At 45.6% G+C, this 19527-nt stretch overlaps 2 protein-coding genes across 5 annotated transcripts in view; both read left to right on the plus strand.

The window, feature by feature from the left end:
- The window catches only part of LOC142046274 (adhesion G protein-coupled receptor B1-like), a 202384-nt gene extending 191814 nt beyond the window's left edge, over positions 1–10570 (plus strand). The window contains exons 5-8 of the mRNA XM_075062037.1: positions 3283–3447; positions 5314–5478; positions 9879–10043; positions 10524–10570. Of these exons, the coding sequence (XP_074918138.1) occupies positions 3283–3447; positions 5314–5478; positions 9879–10043; positions 10524–10570 (542 nt within the window). The remainder of the gene's footprint in view (positions 1–3282; positions 3448–5313; positions 5479–9878; positions 10044–10523) is intronic.
- Positions 10571–14183: 3613 nt separating this feature from the next.
- The window catches only part of LOC116838821 (adhesion G protein-coupled receptor B1), a 177887-nt gene continuing 172543 nt past the window's right edge, over positions 14184–19527 (plus strand). For 3 of the 4 annotated variants that reach the window (XM_032804369.2, XM_075063294.1, XM_075063295.1), the window contains exon 1: positions 18972–19051. In XM_032804369.2, the coding sequence (XP_032660260.2) occupies positions 19046–19051 (6 nt within the window). In that variant the 5' untranslated portion in view covers positions 18972–19045. Of the gene's footprint in view, positions 14327–18303; positions 18406–18944; positions 19052–19527 lie in introns of those variants that run through there. The other variant, XM_032804392.2, reaches the window with a different exon arrangement.

Consider the following 19527-nt stretch of genomic DNA (forward strand, 5'->3'; position numbering starts at 1 on the left):
AAGAGCCAGATAAGAGGGATTCCTGCCTCTTGGTAACAGCGTAGATGATGTACCAAAAGCATGAACTGCTGCAGCACGTTTGAGGCAGAAACAGATTAGCCCCGTCACCATCTGCAGTTGAGGGGCCAGCTTTGCTATGATCCTGCCCACACCCGACTTTCCCAGCCCAGCCAAGAAGGTCATTGTCTTTACACTCTTGGCTTGGTTGTCTGCTAAAAGACTGATGCGGCAGAGGTGGGAATTGCTGGAGCAGGGTTAAAAAAAAATCTGTGGCAGTTTTCTGAGCAGTGCAAATCATTAAGTGCACAATTAACGCTGTGTGACAGTATGTCTGCATGGCAAGGGAAAGGTGTGATTGTGTCCGGGGTAAGCACACCTGTGCGAGTTTAAATCTAGCGAGCACAGATGATAATAGCAGTGCAGATGGGGTGATGTAGCTTCTGCATGGGCTAACAACCAGAGTACAGGCCCTCCAGGGACCATGGGTAGGTCCTCTGGTTGTTAGCCTGCGCGGAAACTTGGGCCACTATATCTGTATGGCTATCGTTACCCGTGCTAGCTAGATCGGGTCTGACTACCCCTGTTACAGTTACACCTTCACTTGCAGTGTAGACGTACCTATAGAGGAAGGTCTGAAGGAAAGACTGGGAGCAGCAGTCTAAGAGCTGGAGCAGAGCTTTCCCTGGATATTACACCGGTTGTTGGGCATCTTGTAGGAGACAAGGGTGCTGCTAAGGTGGTGGTGATGGAGAAGGCTGCTCATGCGGAGTGGAACTTGCCACTAGGGAACCGTAAGTCCAGTAATGCTGTATCTGTCTGACAGGGCTGTCAGAATGCCATCAGTTATCAAAGACCTGATCCAGTTGTCATAACAATCCTGTCCTCTTGAACCTATCTCCCAGAAGATCCTCTACTTCAAAATCAGATGGTGGAGAGGGATGCTTTGCTATGTCTCAAGGTCTCTAGACAAGGACTGATTACTCTAGAAGCAGTGACTGAGACTAGTGGTTCCTATAGTTGGTCTATAACAGCTACTGGTTGGATGGATTAATCTCCAGAGGCAAATCAACAGAACAAAGTGGTATTGATCATCTTTGGCTTAATGAACATGGTCAGTTGTATCTAGTATTCTTCCTGTGTCCCTCATTCACACTGAGCAGGAGAGACAGGACTGCAAGCACCAAACCTCTCATTTTCTGGTCGTCTAATCTTGGGGTGGGGGGCATCTGTGCGGTGAATGGGCAGCCCAAGGTGGCTGCTATACAGCAGAGATGGACCTGAATTTTTAGAAGGTAAAGATTTGTCCTAATCTTTCTCCTATTTAATTCTGCCATGCAATATCAGCCAGAGCAGGAGCCAGTGAGATGTCAAGCAGAGGAAATCAAGACAAGTCCAACTCTCTTTGTCGTAAACCTTCCCCTCCACAGGTCCTCATCCACTGGTCGCTCTTAAATCCAGAGTTACTAATGACCTTTGTCATAAACATACAGCTAAGGGTAGAATAAAATCCCTCCTTTACCTGTAAGGGGTTAAGAAGCTCAAATAACCTGGTTGGCACCTGACCAAAAGGACCAATAAGGAAAGAAGATACCTTCAAATCTGGAGTACGGGGGGAGAGGCTTTGTTTGTGTTCTGTTTGTTGTTTCCTCTGTATAGAGAGAGAGACACCAAGCAGGTAACCCAGCTCCTACTGAAATGATGCATCTAAGATTACAGAAATTGTAAGTAATAGCAAGGAAATGCGTTAGATCATCTTTTGTTTTAGCTTGTGAATTTTCCCTATGCTAAGAGGGAGGCTTATTCCTGTTTTTTGTAACTTTGAAGTTTTGCCTACAGGGGAATCCTCTGTGCTTTAAATCTTATTACCCTGATTTTACAGAGGTGCTTCTTCTATTTTTTTCTTTATAATAAAGTTCTGCTTTTAAGAACCTGATTGGGTTTTTAGTGTCCTAAAATGCAAGGGTCTGGTCTGTGTTCACTTTGTTAATCTATTGGTTGGTAGAATATTCTCCAGCCTCCCCAGGAAAGGGGGTGAAGGGACTTGGGGGGGGATATTTTAGGGAAACAGGAACTCCAAGTGGTCCTTTTCCTAAATCTTTGTCTAAATCACTTAGTGGTGGCAGCAATACTGTGCAAGAACAAGGAAAGGAATGTGTGGCTTGGGGAAGTTTTTAACCTAAGCTCGTAGAAATAATCTTAGGGGGTCTTTCATTTGGGTCCCCACATCTGTATCCCAGAGTTCAGAGTGGAGAGGGAATCCTGACAGCCTTCACTTCATCCTTACAGTGGGACATCATTATACATCAACTGTCCGAATAGCTTCAATCCTCAGAAGCAGTTGAAATATAAGCCAACTCATGCACTGAATCAGAGAGATCAATAGTTCCTAGAATACCACTGGCCAAATATACAGATACCAACTTCGATTGGTCCGATACGGTTTGTCACAGTCCCTTGAAATTCCATGGCCCAGTTATCCTGCCAGTGGTTGGTACACAAAGCTCTCCTTGAGCAGTCAGTGGCTGGTGAGATTGCACTCAGAGCTTTTAGCTCTGAAAGGAAGATGCCACAAGGGGCTTCTGCTAATTATCTTGTGTCACACTGGTAGGCGTTTGGTGGTCTCCTCATCCAGAGGGACATGTTGGTCATTCCTTATCTCCTCTCTTGGGTCAGAGGGTGCTGGGAACTCTGCTCATTCCCTCTCAAATGTCCATCTCTATGGATTGTCTCTGAATATTGTAGGTCCGGGATGGTACATTAGTGGTGCACCAGATGTCATTTTCAACACTCTATCTGAAATAAATGAGGTTTTGCTAAATGATTATTGTCTGGCTTTTAGCTGCGGGGCTAGGTTCTCGTGTGTGTTGGAGGGTATCGAAGCCATGGGATACCCTCTTCCCTCCCTGCCCATGTCACCTGCCGTGGGGTAGGTATTGAAAGGTGATGCAGGCATTTGGGCCACTATCTCGGTATGTTCGGCCTTTGCTGCAAAGGGGTTGCTTGAGGTTTGGATGGTGGGCAGGGATTATAAGGAACAACTTGATGGGCAGCTTCAGTCAGTGTCCCCACCAGGCTCCTTCTCTGGTCCTCTTCGCCTCCACTGGTGCACACTGGCAGAGGCCAGTGAGAAAGGGGAAAGCTGGGGTGGATTTTCTCTTGTTTTCCAAAGCATGCCGTCAGCCCCACCGGACCCCCGTCTTCGCCCTCCCTCACTATAACCATAGGGGTTACCGCGTCCAGGTTCTGACGCCGTGGCCTCACCTTCTGCTCTGAACCTGACAGGTGACCCTGCAGCAGAGGAGTGGTCCCCATGGAGCGTGTGTTCGACCACCTGCGGGGAGGGCTGGCAGACCAGGACCAGGTTCTGCGTGTCGTCTTCCTACAGCACGCAGTGCAGCGGCCCTCTCCGGGAGCAAAGACAGTGCAACAACTCCGCCATCTGCCCAGGTGCGCCACCAACTCCACGGGCATAAACTATGGGGAAGGAGGAGGCGCTCGGGATCTGGGCTCCTGACACTGCGCTTACCAGATGTTCCCTGCATTACCAGGAACTGCTCTGCTGTCCAAATCCGAATGCAAGGAGTGCTCCCCAGCTCAGGATCCAAGACCCTGAGTTTGTAGCCTGATGCAATCTTTGTCTCCCAAGCAGCCATGCTGTTCTCATGTAGCCAAGTCAGATTTCAGAAAACAATTTATAATGGAGAAACTGCCGCTCTCCTGTGCTCTGCCTGCTCCCACCTCCCCTGCTTCCCAGCATTGCCTTCTACTCATATCCCACAGTCACAGGTAGTTTCTGTGGAAAGCCACAGAACCATACGTAGGTTTTAATGTGTTTCTTGGGGATGGTGGTTTATTCACCACTGGAAATTAACATATTCTTTCCCCATATGAGATAACCCTCTGCTAGGGATATGCGATCTCATTCAGTAAAGAACCACTCAGAATCTTTGCTCAGGATTCTGAGGTTTGGAAAAGTTCACTTGCCTCTTTTTTTAGTATGATGGTTTTTGCAGTGGCCTCTGAACTTTCTTATTTGATCCGGAACTTGAGCTGGAGAGGATAAAAACCCACAAAGGAGGTCGGGACTGCTCTTAGGGCACTTGGAACCTAGATTTTATGGTGGCAAGTGTACCATACCTACCTTGGCTAGGTTAGATTGTATTGCTTTACAAATGAGCAGTCCTGGGAAGCCTAAAACTGTGCTATCCTGATTTATAACCCAAATGGCTGCTAGGATAAACTTCTAATTCCTGGATGCTGTCCAAACAGAACTGCTGTACAACGCCTGTGTGGAGGATAAAAAGTCTGTTACATAAAGGGTTTTGAGATTTTGAAATCAGTCCTCATTCCTATTTGGAATGGAACCCAAAAATTGTCCATCAAAGAAATTCCAGAAAAAAAAGTTTTGGATTTCTGAAAACATTTGGGTTTGATTTGACTTTTCAAAATTGTATATTATGTTATATATTTTTTCAAAAATAGAAAGTCATGCCGAAGTGAAAAAATCGGAACGTTTCATTCCGAAAATCGAAATGTGATTATTTGAACATTTTCAGAATTTGTTTTTTATTCTGAAGCAAAATTGATCTGATTTTGCAAAGTGTTTTGGTTTCCATCGAGCTACATTTTCCAGTGGAAAATGGTTTTGTCAAAGTGTTTCCAATCAGCTCTATGCTGCACCTTGTGATGTCTAATTCTAGCAATTAACAGGGGTAACTAGTCAGCGCTTGTACAGCCATAACAACACTGGAGTTTTGCAAGCCCATCTAGCTATTCCAAATTTCTTTAGCTCTGCCTGTGATGGCGTCACTGCTGAATGAATAGCTGAATAGCACTTAGATGTCTGCCTCGTGACATTGCTGCAACTTTCTAAAAGGCTGATGCCTTGTGGAGGTTTAGAGATGAAAGAGAAAGCATTGGGAAAAGTAGCATTAGCAGAGGTGTTGTGTTTAGTACCTTTGAGATTGGAGCTGTCCAGATTTAATCAAGGTTTTCTCTTTCTGAAAGTGTATTTCTGCTGCTCAAAAAGGCCTTTTTCCCCCAGCAAAGATGTGAAGAGGGAGGGGGGTCAGTGAAAAGCATGTCAGGCTTTTTCACATTTGTGAAACTAGTGAAGAACCATTTGGCGGCAATTCATGAAATGTTCCATGCATTTCTCCTCTGCACATTCATGGCTGATTTGTTTTGGTCCTTCCCATACTGGTTTCTAATGGGTTTCTTACTATGGGCAAGATACCATGTTCCAAGTAATGATTCTCTAGCTATCTAAGACTCCCTGGAACAGGATGTTTATTCCCTCTGCTTTGATTTCAGTGCACGGCACTTGGGACGAGTGGTCTCCGTGGAGTCTGTGCTCCTCAACGTGTGGGCGGGGGTACAGGGATCGAACCCGCACCTGCAAACCCCCTCAGTTTGGTGGAAACCCCTGCGAGGGACCTGAAAAACAAACTAAGTTCTGCAACATTGCACTTTGCCCAGGTAAGGCGGTAAAAAACAGAGCATTCCCTCCAGCGGCTCTCGGCCCCGTTCCTGGTGGACAGCTCTCCACATCACCCAAAACCACCAACACGTTTGGCAGTAACTGGCTCCACACTTGGTCCTATCAGCAGAGAGGGCATGCAGATTAAGCTACCCTAGAACTGGGTCCTCGAGGGCAGGTCTGAAGGATAGTGGAGAGAAAGCTTGTACTGCTGCTGCTTCTCCTGAGAGCTAGAGGACTTTGGTCTCCAGAGATGTCCACTTGGAAACATGTCCAGCATCAACTGCAATCTTAGGGTCAGAACTCCCATTCTCAGTAAGTAACCTGGGGCACACAACATGAAATAGAACAGGGTTGGTTCTAGTGTCGTACTGCTGAGATTCTGTTATCCTCTAATATGCTATTCCACATGGTAAGTTGGGAGCTACTTTGCCAAGTTAGCATTTGAGCTGTGAGGAACTTAACAGCTTTACAGTGGCTCATGTGAATGCCCCCCATCACCTTCCAGATGTTACTTCTCAAAGATTTGTACTCTACTGAGTTTTGCTTTGAGTTTAAAGTTGCAATGAACCCAAACCTCCAAGCAAATCTCAAAGAAGTGACTGTTTGTTTTTGCTCGTATAAAAAATAGTTGCACTTGGTACAGCTTCCATTCTCAGAACCATAAATCATCCCTGTGTGTGTCTCAAAACTTAGTCCATGTTAGGTTAGAGATTTGCAAGTCCTGAGGAAGCTTTTGAGTAACGTGGACCAAATGTTGGAGCTCTAACCAACCCTCCTAAAATAGGGCTGGCTGAAATGTTTCAAATTTTGACAAAAGTTATCTTCAAAATTTAATATTTCCCTGGGAGGGAGGGAAATGTGTGTGTGTGTGTGTGTGAGAATTTTGTGAAATTTCTCCCCACATTTGCTGTCACCTCTACCCATTTTGCTACCCAGTTCCCAAATCAGGTAACTATCCCTTGATTTCTGTCTTTGCTCCTAAAATCTCTGCTTGGAATTAGAACTTTGCACAGACCAAGCTGGCTCTCCCATAAGGAGACAAATTGAGGAGGTCATAGCTGGCAGTGCTAGAGTAATAAAGCATATCCCTACTTAATATTGATACATAATTAATGGCTCTGACAAAACTAAATACATATACTATTGCAAATAAAATAGCAATGCAAACAAAGGGAGCCCAATTGAAATCTTTCAGCTTTAATTAATCCACAAAGGTAATCATCGGCTTTTCTGTGCCAAACGAGTGCTGCATTGGAGGGCTCGTTGAAACACAACAATGGGAGCTATTCAGTGCTTTATGCACTTGACAGTCATATCAGTTATCACTGCCCTACTCTGAGGATTCGTTACTGCACATGGTTATAATACTCTGCTAATAGGACAATGACACTTTATTCTGGGGGGTCGGTGGCACAGAGTGAATCCTGCACCACTTTGAAAGGAGAGGAGAGGACGAGCAAATGGTTTCCATAGACTCTAGAAGATGAATTTCTAATGAACTCCGCTGTTATTTGCTTTTCATAAGATCTTGCTGTATGTGGTCTACACTGCCGGCTACTGAGCACCCTCGGCTCCCAGTGTTGTCAATGGTTATGAAGGCTTCTCAGCACCTGGCAGGATTGGGGCCCTTTATGACTGGGGCTATGAGTAGAGATGTAATCTGGAACCACAGTCAGCTTTGCTGGCTTAATTTCCTAAACTTCCGAAAATACAATACAGGAATAATCCAAACACATGACTGCCCCGTCTCTACGTAGTATGGCCTTTCCCCTGTCCCCCGATTGCATGGGTAGATGCCAAAGGCAGATCCCTATAGATGTGTTCCCATTTTATATCCCTTACACCAAAAATGCTGCATTCCTCGGTGACAATAGCCCCTAGCCTTGCAGTGTGCAGTAGTGGGACTACAGCACATGGGGCTATTGTGGTAACTGCTGCAATATATTTCTTATATGGGCTAAGAGATATGGGACCAGATCCTCCGCAGGTGGGAATCATAGCGCTGTTGAGTTAGGAACAGCTCCACAATTATTATTAATATTATTGGCCCATCTGGGAGGAATTGCCTCATCGACTCCAGTGGGGTTTGCTGATGGTCAGCATCTCTTAGCATTCACCTCTTTGATAGTAATATGCACTTATATAATGCCATGAATATAGGGGTGTCAAAGCCTTTATTCTGGAGTGGCTAAAGCCGGGCCCCTAAATCCATAAATAGCTACTGAACTAAGTTGCCTGATGTTCCGATCTGCTGTGCCTTGCAGCTCTCATTGGCTTTAAAATTGTATATTTTGGTTATGATGCATTTTCTTTCATGTGCACAAACAAAAAGCAATGGGACCCTGAGACTAATTTGGTGCCTTTTGAGAGCTTGTGTCATAAACAGATTGTTAAGGGTTAATGTCTCTTTCACCTGGAAAGGGTTAACAAACAGGGAACTAAACACCTGACCAAAGAACCAATCAGGAGACAAGATACTTTCAACCCTGGGTGGAGGGAAGTTTGGGTGTGGGTCCTTTGTTCTGTTTTTTTCTTTCTCTCGGGGATATGAGAGGGACCAGACATTACTACAGGCTCTCTAAAGTTCTGTTCAAATAGTAAGTAGAACAGGCAATTTAGGCTTTTTAATTGTTTGTTTTACTCTATTTGCACATGTGGATCTGGCTGGCTAACTTTTATATGTGTAGTTGCTGGGAATATTTTGATTTGTATTGGTACTGGAGGAAGGGTTTCTTCCTTTGTCTGTAAACTATAGGACCCTGTAATATTTACATCTTGAAGTTACAGAGATAATTCTTTACTTTTTCCTTTCTTTTATTAAAAGATTTCTTTTAGAGAACCTGATTGATCTTTCCTTGTTTCCCTTGTTTTATCCCAGGAGAGTGGGTGTAAACACCAGGACTGGTGGGGGAGGAGGGAAGGGGGAGAGAGAGGCTAATTTCTCTCTGTGCCAGGATTACTGTCTCTCTCAGGGAAAGTCTGGGGGGGGGGGGAAGGGGGAATGGTTTATTTCTCCTTGTTTTAAGAATCCAAGGGATTTGGGTTCTTGGGGTCCCCAGGGAAGGTTGGGGAGATCAGAGTGCCCCAAAACACTATATTTTTGGGTGGTGGCAGGCTGTCAGATCTAAGCTGGTAATTAAGCTTAGAGGTTTCATGCAGGTACCCAAATTTTGGACGCTAAGGTTCAGATTTGGGAATTATAACTTATGACAGCTTGTAAATTACAAAAGGAACCAGATGTCAAATAGTTTTTAAAAAATCAATTTGCGTCTGGGACTGATGAGCCAAAGAGAAAGAGTTTTTATTTGCCAGAGAGCTAAAATCTCCAAGAAATGGGGTTCAGAACAGAATAAAAACCTTAATAATAGAGATACCACTGGGCCTTGCTTCTCATCCAGAGAGATAACAACCGCCATTGCTAATGAGGTAAATCAGGAATGGTAGAAAGGTTAGATGAAATATCTGTTGATTGGGGCTAATTAGAGTGGGCCTGCCAGTCTAGGGAATGCTTTAAAATATATCATGCTAATAAAATCCATTCATGTTTCGTTCCTATCCTGTGCTTTTAGTAACTTTCCTTTGCTGTTTTTTTTTGCTAATTAATTATCCAAGATGTTTCTGTTCAGGGACATGTGAAGCCTGTCAATGTTAATTCAGCAACAAGAGAAGTGCTTTGATATATACATACACACATACTCATGAATCTTTATTAAATTCCACTCATGCTATAGGGTATGTCCTGATACATGGAGTGAATTCCATTGAATAATAGTGAGCTCCTGTAAAAAGATTCTCTCTGAAAGATAGATGGAGTTTTAAGGTTCATCCGTCCATTTTTCCTTCCTTCCAAACATGCCACTTTGAACTAGACCTGGTCAAAATTTTTCTAAATTTTCCATTTTTCCACTGGAATGTGCTGATTTGGGAAAATTGAAATCTTTCGCGGGAACATATTGATTACAATGAAATGTTTTGATGAAAAATGATCAGAACAATTTATCTCAATTGGGTCAAAATATCTGTGTGGTTTTTTTTTAATTTATCATGTTGATTGTTATGTTATATTTATTTTATCATTTATAATATTACTATGAAGGTCAAAAAGTTTGGATTATTATATGCCCTGTTATAATATCACGTCATGTCATGTGATACTGTAATAGTCTGTGTTCCTAAGGCTCCTTGGTTGGGCAGAGTTGAGCTCTCCTTCCCTGGGGTACCTGCCTGCATCTCTTTGTCAGTCTATGCAGGATGGCTCTGTCTGCTTTGGCACACTATATTGTGCCAGCGCAACAGGACCTTGGCTTCACTGGCCTGGTCTCGCGGAACAGGCCTCATTCCTGGTGAAAGGGATTTTCACATTCTCTGTTTCTTTTTCTTCCTTTGGGCCACTCAGTGGATGGGAACTGGAATGAGTGGTCGAGCTGGAGTTCCTGTTCTACGACCTGCTCCAATGGTACCCAGCAGCGGACGCGGGAGTGCAACGGACCCTCCTATGGGGGAGCAGAGTGCCAGGGGCACTGGGTGGAGACCAGAGATTGCTTCCTAAGGCAGTGCCCAGGTCAGTGGCAAATGGGTCACTGTGTATTGTGGATCCTCCCTCAACACTCTACAGTTGCACAGAGACTATGACAAATGCCCCTTTATTTTCTTTGAGGAAAAATAGCACAGTTTTCCCCATTGGTCCATCTATCATTACCAGTGGCCCATCTACTCCAGTACCCTATCGGGACCAGATACTCCAGCAGAAGGTGCAAGAAACCCCATATTGGACGATAATAGAATAACCTGACCATTGGGAATGTATTTTCCTAACCTCAGGTCAATGGTTGCCATATGACATAAAGAATGATGGTGTATATCACTTATAATTGTTTGATCTTATCTCATACACATGTGGATGTCTGTATTATTCATAAAATTTTCTAATCCTCTTTGGAATACTGCTAAGCAGTTGGCCTCAGTAACATCTTGTGTCCAGCAGTTCCACAGGTTAATTAAGGGCTGTTTAAACCAATATTTCCAATTGATTACCTTTCAGTTTCACTGGTCTCGCCTTATTCTAACATAAAGAAGAAGAGTAGCTAAGGAGACTCTGATTATTGTCTCTGAGTTGTGAACTTCTCATTTATCTCCTGTTGAAATAATATAGTCATTGGGTAACATTTTCAAAAGTACCTAAGTCCCATTTCCCAAATGACTTAGGAACTGAAATCTCATTGAAAGACAACGGGACTTAGACTCCAAAGTGACTTAGGTGCTCTTGAAAAAATTACCCTCTTATCCATTAAATCTCTGCTATGGAATTCTTTCCATGTCTCTATGGTATTTTCACACTTGTCCTATTATATGTTAGTTGTTTCCTCATCCAATTTATGGTTGAAACTGACAGTTTGAACCTTCACCATGAATAGGCTGTGAGGCTGGTTGGGGAGCAAGATCCGGAGCTTCTAGGTTGTTGTGACCAGCCCTTCATGGTTCCTTTCAGAAAGGAAAATAAACCAGAACGGAAGCACATGTCAGAGAAGCCTGATACCAGTGGGTCTCAGTCATCTGCCTTACCCTGGCTCTCTGGAGTCAGCTGTTTCCAGCCTGGGTGCACTTTACCGCTCTCTGAGGGAATGGGCTCTGTGCCAGCAACTAAGTAGGGCTTGTGGGTGGCAGAGAACATAAGAACTTAAGAACGGCCACACTGGGTCAGACCAAAGGTCCATCTAGCCCAGTATCTGTCTACTGACAGTGGCCAGTGCCAAATGCTCCAGAGGGAATGAACAGAACAGGTAATCATTGAGTGATCCATCCCTGGTCACCCATTCCCAGCTTCTGGCAAAAGAGAATTCAGCTGCCTGGCTTCCACATCAGCAAATGTTCAAAGTCACCCTTTAGATARGTGGGGGTAACWGAGGGCTTTGAAGTGGTGCTGCTCCACAGAGAATATCAGAAGGTTCTTGGGGGACAACTTTCTCTAGCAGCAGAACACCACACTCACAAAGCAGTGCTTAGACAGGGCATTGGCCTTTCCTACACTGAGACCAACAGGCCCTGCTATTTAGGCCTCATTTTTTTTTAGTCGCTGAGCTTCTGTTATCGTAGTTGTTGCTAGCATGGTTTTGAGTGTCATGGGGACATGACCCAAACTGCAAGTGCAGTTGACATAGGTGTAGAAAAGGCTAGAGGTTGTGGCATACCATATGTTTAGTGATAATGGTGTCCTTCCTCAGCTAGGGAAAGAAAAAAAGTAATCCCTCACCTCCCAGTATCCTGTTAAAATAGGCATCATAAGTGATTTGCTAAAATGTGATTCGAATTAGGAATCAGGACTCGTGGATCCTAGCTCTCATTCTGTTACTGAAGTGCTGCATGGCCGCAGACAACGTGCTATTCCCCATCTGTGACATGAAGAGGATATTTCACAGATGTGTTGGGAAGATTAATTAGCAGTTGTACAGTGCTTTGAAGCTATTAAATGCCATTATTAATAGTAAGAAGTGAGCTATGAAGCAGCATGTCCATAGAGGGTGCAGAGGCACTCGGAGAAGTTACAATGGAACTAGACAACTTACAGTCCATTTCTCAGAGTGCTTGCAAATCCCATTTCCAAGGCATGTGAAACAACCATACACATTGAGAAAAGACAGTTAAATGTACATATGAGTCCCAGAATGTAAAAACAGGTGACTGGTTCCAAGAAAGAGTTTGGCCAATTTAAGTTGTTGAGGGCTTATGCTGCACTTACACAGTGCATGGGCCTTGAAGTAGCTTCTTGCACAAGAGTGAATTTCACTCAAAATGAAGCCCAAGGTGGGCAATAACACTGAAGTGGTAGACTTTGGTTATTTAATGTTAATATAATAAATTAGAGAGACATTTATATGGGTCCCTGTCTATATTCAGAGCTTCCATAGTCAGACCCCAAAATCTTAGCCCAGAGTGAATGAGTCAGGAGGCCTGGATGTCTCAGATGACTGGAAATAAAAACCAATGGTCCATCTACCCCAATATCTGTGTTCCGACAGTGGCTGGTGATAGATGCTTCAGAGAGAATGAACAATACAGAGCAATTTATCGAGTGATCCATCCCATGTCATTCAGTCCCAGCTTCTGGCAGAGGCTTTAGGGTACTTGGAGCATGTGGTTGTATCTTTGACCATCTTAGTTAACAGTCATTGATGGACCTATCCTCCATGAACTAATCTAATTCTCTTTTGAACCCAGTTATACTTTTGGCCTTCACAACATCCCCTGGCAAAGAGGTCCACAGCTTGACTGTGCATTGTGTGAAGAAATACTTCCTTCTGTTTGTTTTAAACCTGCTACCTATTAATGTCATCGGGTGACCCTGATTCCTGTGTTACCTAAAGGAGTAAATAATGCTTCTCAATTCACTGTCTCTACACCATTCATGATTTTATTGACTTCTATCATATCCCCTCTTAGTCGTCTCTTTTCCAGGCAGAATAGTCCCAGACTTTTTACTTTCTCCTCATACGGAAGCTGTTCCATACCCTGAATCATTTTTGTCACCCTTCTCTCTATCTTTTCCAATTCTAATATATCTTTTGTTTTGTGATGGGTTAACCAGGCTTGTCCACAGTATTAAGATGTGGGCGTACCTTGGCTTTATATAGAGGCGTTATGATATTTTCTGTCTTATTATCTATCCCTTTCCTGATGGTTCCTAACATGCTGTTAGCTTTTTTGACCACCGCTGCACACTGAAGAGATGAAAAATGGGACAGGGGTCGGCAGCTCAGGTTCAGAAGTGAATTAATGCCGCTCTTTGGTAGCTGATTTGAACTGAGCTGATGGCCTGAGCCTGGTTCCTACCAGACATGTGGCTGCAGGGAGATGCCTGAACGTCACCCTTAGTAGCAGTTTTAGGAGAGAATCCAAGGAGCTATTGGGCTGAACTGTCCTAGGATCCTTCCAGGCTGGGCTGAGGTGGGGAGGGGAGACATAAGGAGAAGCTTGCACTGGAGCAGACCATGTTGTACTATTTACTCTGGGCATAAGCCTACGATTTCAGGGAGATGGAGAGTTTGTGCATAGCAAGCTGGGGTGCAAATGTACAGTGCACGAATGTGGCGCATATTAACTGGCAGTGTGGCCCCTGCTACCATGCATGAAAAATTCCTCAGGATGCTTTGACGTACTCCTGCTTCAAACAGCAATAGACCAAAGTGCACCAGGGAACTTGAAGCGCGCTGTAGCCAGGTCTGCACAGTCAGTGAGTGCGCAGCACGCTAGTGGGCGGTCGATTTACGTTCCAGCTTGCTCCATTCTAAAATTCTGTTTAAAAAAGCCCCCAGTCTGCAGGGTTCAAACTTCTTCCACCACAACTAAAATCATTTTAAAGCAATCCACAGTTTTCAGGTGTGATTATGATCCCCCGCACACTTTGCACGGTTGACTATAAGGAAGCTGCTCCTGAATTGCCCCATGCATGTGAGATCAGAGTTAGGCCATCAATGTGCAAAAGCAATCGAGATATGGACTGTTAGATCACTCCCATGCATCCTCTCCTTCTTCTTTTAATTAGTGTTAGAGCCTTTTCCAGGCAGGAATCCATCACCTAACATCCAGCCGTATCACTGCAAACCATATGTCCAGTGTTTACCTTGAGGATGAGCTGCCTCGTGTTACTCAGGAACTTTTCTTTCCTCGTTTGCTCTCCTGCAGTGAACGGAAAGTGGCAGGCGTGGGGGCCGTGGGGGAGCTGTACGACCTCATGCGGGGGCGGGACGCAGAGACGCGACCGTGTATGCTACGGCCCCTTCTTTGGGGGAGACTCTTGTCAGGGGCCCAAGGAGGAGTACAAGCAGTGTAATGACAAGAAGTGTCCTGGTACGTATCTCACACTCTTCCTCTTTCTGTTCAGACCGGTAACACAGACTGTGGGGACGGGCTGCTGCTTGTATGAATCAGAGTTTAATACCTGGAGAGACCTCTGGTCCAGCCTTCTGCATAACACAAGCCTGCTGGTGGGGTTTGGTCCAACACCTATCCAAGCTAGTCGTGAAGGTCTCCCTGATTTCAACGGATATGATTGGGTCTTCCGTAGGTAGATGGATATGCTCAGTGCTTCTTGACTGGTATGTGGTTGGAGACAGGCAGCTGATGATTTATAGAGAGGCAAAGAACTGGTGTGTGAGTACCCAGCAAAAGCAGTACTGGAGCATCCCCAATGCTCTGTCATGTTCACACTACCCCCACTGGGCCACTAGCCACTGGAGTACTCACATGCCATTGCACTACCCAGAGCAGTGTTAGACAGCATAGTGCTGGCTGAGCCTGTCTGAGTCCTGCCTAACCTATAGCTCTCTCTGGTGCTATTGCCTGGGGAGAAGAACCTGCGGCAAATTATGGGGCTGAAAAACCTTAGTGAGGTCAAGGCTATAGAGTTTTGCAGGGTAGACAAAACCTGGGTTTCTAATATGAAACACAAGCAGAAGCAAATAGTTAAAGGGCTCAAAAGCAATGTTTATTTTCCTTTGCAAGCCACTTTTAGAGCCCCTTCTGGGGAAATCTCTGGTTGAAATTCCCCAGCCTGTGTTGTACAGGAGGTCAGATTAGAGAGTCGCATTGGTTCCTTTTGATACAATACAGAGTTTTAAATAATGAGGGGGTTTAATGATCTGAACAGATTACCAAGGGATGTGGTGACTTCTCCCTCACTGGAGTCTTTAACTCAAGACTGGGTGTCTCTTGAATAGATGCACTCTAGCCAAACCAAAAACTATTGGGCCGGATGCAGGGTTCACTGTGGAGGTGCAATGGCCTGTGTTATACAGGAGGTCAGACCAGATGATCACAAAGGTCTCTGTGATTCGAAGAGGAAAAGACCCAAACGGTAGCATGAAGGTGTCACCTAACTTCAGCTATTGATCCCGCCCCCCCCAGATTCTCTTCTAATTCAGCCAACAGCATTCCCTGACCATAGGCCAGATCCTCAGCTTTACGGACTTTACCTTTGATTTAGGCTGGGTGAGGATCTAGAGCAAACCAAGACATTTTGTTAATTTTGGTAGGGGCTTGGAGCTGTGCTATCATGTACAAAAGGAGGCACATCTCAGCAGTGCGTGTGTTTCACATCAAAGGAACTTCTTGTAATTATTTTTTGAAGGGAGGGGGTGGTGTGGGCAGGAAGGTGGGCAAGGGGGACTCGGCAAGTCAATGGCTACAAATAAACCTCCTTGATTTGTTCTCAAGGAAATCTCAAATACCAACATGATTTTGTTTTAATGGAAGGATTGAACTTAATTGGATTCGATATTAAAATCTCCCAGTGCAACTAGCTTCCTAGAGTAAAAAGGATTTTGTTACAAAGCGATATTAAAAATGACAGTGATCAACTGATTCTCTCCTGGCCTGGGAATCACTCCTGCGCTTGTCAGCAAGACAATGCCAGGCAATACCAGGCCTTTCTAAGGAGCATCCTTGATGCATGGAATCACATAGCGCTTCCTGGAAAGGGCAGTCACAAGCGGGAGTGAAAAGAAAGCGTTGGAGGGTTGGCATTAGAGAGAGAGAGTGAAAGGGTTGGAGTGGGGGAGCCATTCTCCTCAACCCTTCCCATCCCCTTCCCCCTTGCTCCTGCAGCTCGGTCCCTTTGCAACAAAGAATGCTAGCAGCTCTCCATAATTCTCCTTTGAAACACCGAGGGAAGCAAAGCGGCGGGATGGATTGATGGCTAAGGCAGTGGGCTGGGACTCAGGAGATCTGGGCTCAAATTCACAGCTCTGCCACAGTGTAAGGTGGGCAAGTCACATAATCTCTCTGTGCTTTAGGCACTCTTCAGTAAAACAGGGCCAGTAATACACCCTTCCCCGCCTCCCCCCGCTCTCTGTCTTGTGTATGTAGATTGTAAGTTCTGTGGGGCAGACTCTATTTCTATTAGATTCTGTTTCTTGTTGTGCCTAGCACAGTGCAGGCCTGATCTCAGTGGGGGCCTTCAGGTGCTCCTGGAATACCTATGCCAGGAACAGTAGACAATTAAAAAGAATGGGATGAGAGCTCTTTATGAACGACTATCATGGCTAGTGATTGGTCGTGGTCTTCCAGGGAGCGTGGGGAGGGGGGAGCTGTGTTTCAGATACAGATGGATTTGGATGTAGATTCCATTCTGAACTGGGTACAAGTGGATCACTCTTCCTGTCTGGAGCCTTTATAGACATAGGTGTTACCCACAAGATCTGGAGCCGAGCCGCCCCACGCTCAGAGATTTGTGAGATACAGAATTCTGGCTCCAGCCCCGTCTTTACATTCACAGCCCTGCCTCCCACCCAGAAGCATCATGCAGTCAGCTCCAAAGCAGCACATGGGGAGATGGACACACACAACCCAGACGTGGAGCCCCGAGGTATTCCATGCTCCCGGTCATGCCCCATGTAGGACTTTGCGAGCGCTCCCTCTGCTGAAGATGCACTTGGGGGCTGCAGGCCGGGCATGCTCCACTAACTCCCCAGAGCACACAGTAAAACACATGACCTAGGACATGTATTTATTTCAGTCATCTGCAGCTACTGCCACCCTCCCCCACAGCTTGGCTGATTGTGCCCTTGGCACACCTCTATTGGCGCCACTGAACGCTGGCACCAGCAGTGCTTCCCGGCATGGGAGGAGAGCACGGTGAACAGCTGCCGAGCCCAGTCAATGACTGGCATTGGCTTGGCAACTACCAGGCCTGGATAGGAACAGCCATGCAAGCAGCCTCCTTGTTTATGGGTAGTTTTACATGCACAATAAATAGAAAATGTAATTGCAAACCACCCCAAGGAGTGATAAATAGTTTTAATACCAGATTCACAGCTTCCACAGTTTTATGTACCATAAGTAATCTTTTCCCACATAAACCATCACTCACGTAGTAGATGTGCTTCCAACTCGCTGAAAGCACGTTGGCCATTTTGACCCCCTTTGGGGGCTGACCCAGCTTTGCCCCACTTTGCCGCTGCCCCTTTCCTCCCAAGCCTGCGTCCGTTAGATCCAGCTGAGGCCGGAGGTTGCCGTAACCGCTGCACGGGGTGCTTTCCGCTGGTGCCGGGAGCAGCCGCATCATTTAAACATGGCAGCAGCCTGCTGAGCTCTGTGACGGTCGTTTCGTATGAGCAGCTGATGGAAACCCAGCTTCTAGGCATTATGGGGTGGTACTTACACTCTCTGCTTGTCCACATTTGTCTGGCAAAGTAAGCATCTGATACCCAGTGCCCCAAGGAGAATAGCTGCCTGTGCAGGGCTTGAGGGGGTGCTCTAGGTGGTCCGGGTTCAACTTGGTTTCTGTCTAGCTGTGTCTCCTCTCCCGTTCTCTCCTCCTCTTTCCCCTTCCAGTCTTTCCTGTTCTTCCCCTCTAGGATGTTGCAGTTCAACATAGTCGTGTTTTAAATATAAAAAGCCTGGGACAGATGTAATGCCTCCTAGGCTTGGGTTCTTTGCCACCAAAACCCCAGATCCCTACAATGTGAGCCTAACACACACGCAGCTGCAACAGAGTAGGGGATGCATGTAGCACACTTTGCGTTCACCTTAGGTGGGCACTAGTTAATTAACCCTCACAGGGGATCAAGGCTCAGTTTTCGGATAGGCAACGTGAGCTACAGAGAGGTCAGGTGGCTTTGCCCAAGGCTGAGCGATGAGGCAGCTGCGATTTAATCTCAGGAGCTGCTGGCTCTCTACACAGCGCACTTTCCTCCACTGTCAGGTCCTTTCTCTGCTTCTCCCTTTTCTCTTCTCCCTCTCTGCTACGTCCTCCCTTCCTTTCTTCCCATCCTGCCCGGGCTGAGCAGCCAGTGGTGTAGCCAACCCAGTGCCTTTGTCCTTTACAGAGCCCCATGAAATATGTGATGAAGATAACTTTGCTTCTGTGGTTTGGAAGGAAACGCCTGCCGGAGAGGCTGCGGCTGTTCGGTGTCCTCGCAATGCCACTGGTAAGGAGAACGACACGCTCTGCCTGTGGAGTCAACTTAAACTCATGGAGTTCTTGGTCCTCTCGGACCAAGAGAGAACCAGGATGTGTTATATGAGGAGGGGACTTAATACTGAATTTCATCTGCCATTTTGTTGCCCAGTCACACAGTTTTGTGAGATCCTTTTGTATCTCTTCACATACAGCTTTATTCTTGAGTAATTTAGTATCGCTTTCAAAATTTGTTACCTCACTGTTTCCCACCCCTTTTCCAGATCATTTATGAATATGTTGAACAACACAGTATAGATCCTTGAGGGACCTCACTTTTTACCCCTCTCCACTGTGAAAACTGACCATTTATTCCTACCCTTTCTATCTTTCAACCAGTTAGTGAGAGGACATTCCTTTTGATCCCATGACTGCTTACTTTTCTTAATAGCCCCTTTGGTGTGGACCTTGTCAAAGGCTTTCTGAAAGTCCAAGTACAATATATCCACTGGATCACCTTTGTCCACATCCAGCTGTCCTCTCTTCCATGCCCCTTTCATTCTCCTTTAGGGTTGATCCTGCGAAGATGCACTTTAGATGAAGAGGGTATAGCTTACTGGGAGACTCCGACCTACATCAAATGTGTTTCCATTGACTACAGGAATATACAGATGATGGTAAGAAAGATTCACTTCTCATTGGAATGGATCCATTTCCCCCCATTGTCGCATTTTACTTAGATGAGAGATTCCCCAGAGAAACCCAAAGGGCTTACACTGATCCAGTAGTGACCTACTCTTCCCTCTGAGTCAGTAGTGAGCCAGTGACCCATTCCTGGGTTAGAGGGTGCAGTGGTGCTGAAGGCTCTGTTGTTTGGACTAATCCTGCAACACAGGCCTGGCCACTTGTGATTATTTAAAGGGCTCCTAGCACTTTTTGCGAGAGTGGAGGGTGTTAACCTCGGTATCCTGGCTAAATTCCAGTTTCTTTACATTCACCCAGCAGTGTTCAAAGAGAGGATGTCATCTCTTTCTGCCCAAAGCCCTTGTGCAGTGTTGTTGCTGCATTTCAGCAGCCATGGAAGGAGAGTTTGTAGAGCACTTTGGGAGGGAAGGTGTTATAAACGGAAGGCATTACTATCTCCTCAATCCGT

Source organism: Chelonoidis abingdonii, chromosome 2, assembly GCF_003597395.2.
Source record: "Chelonoidis abingdonii isolate Lonesome George chromosome 2, CheloAbing_2.0, whole genome shotgun sequence".
In the NCBI taxonomy this organism is placed as follows: Eukaryota; Metazoa; Chordata; order Testudines; family Testudinidae; genus Chelonoidis; species Chelonoidis abingdonii.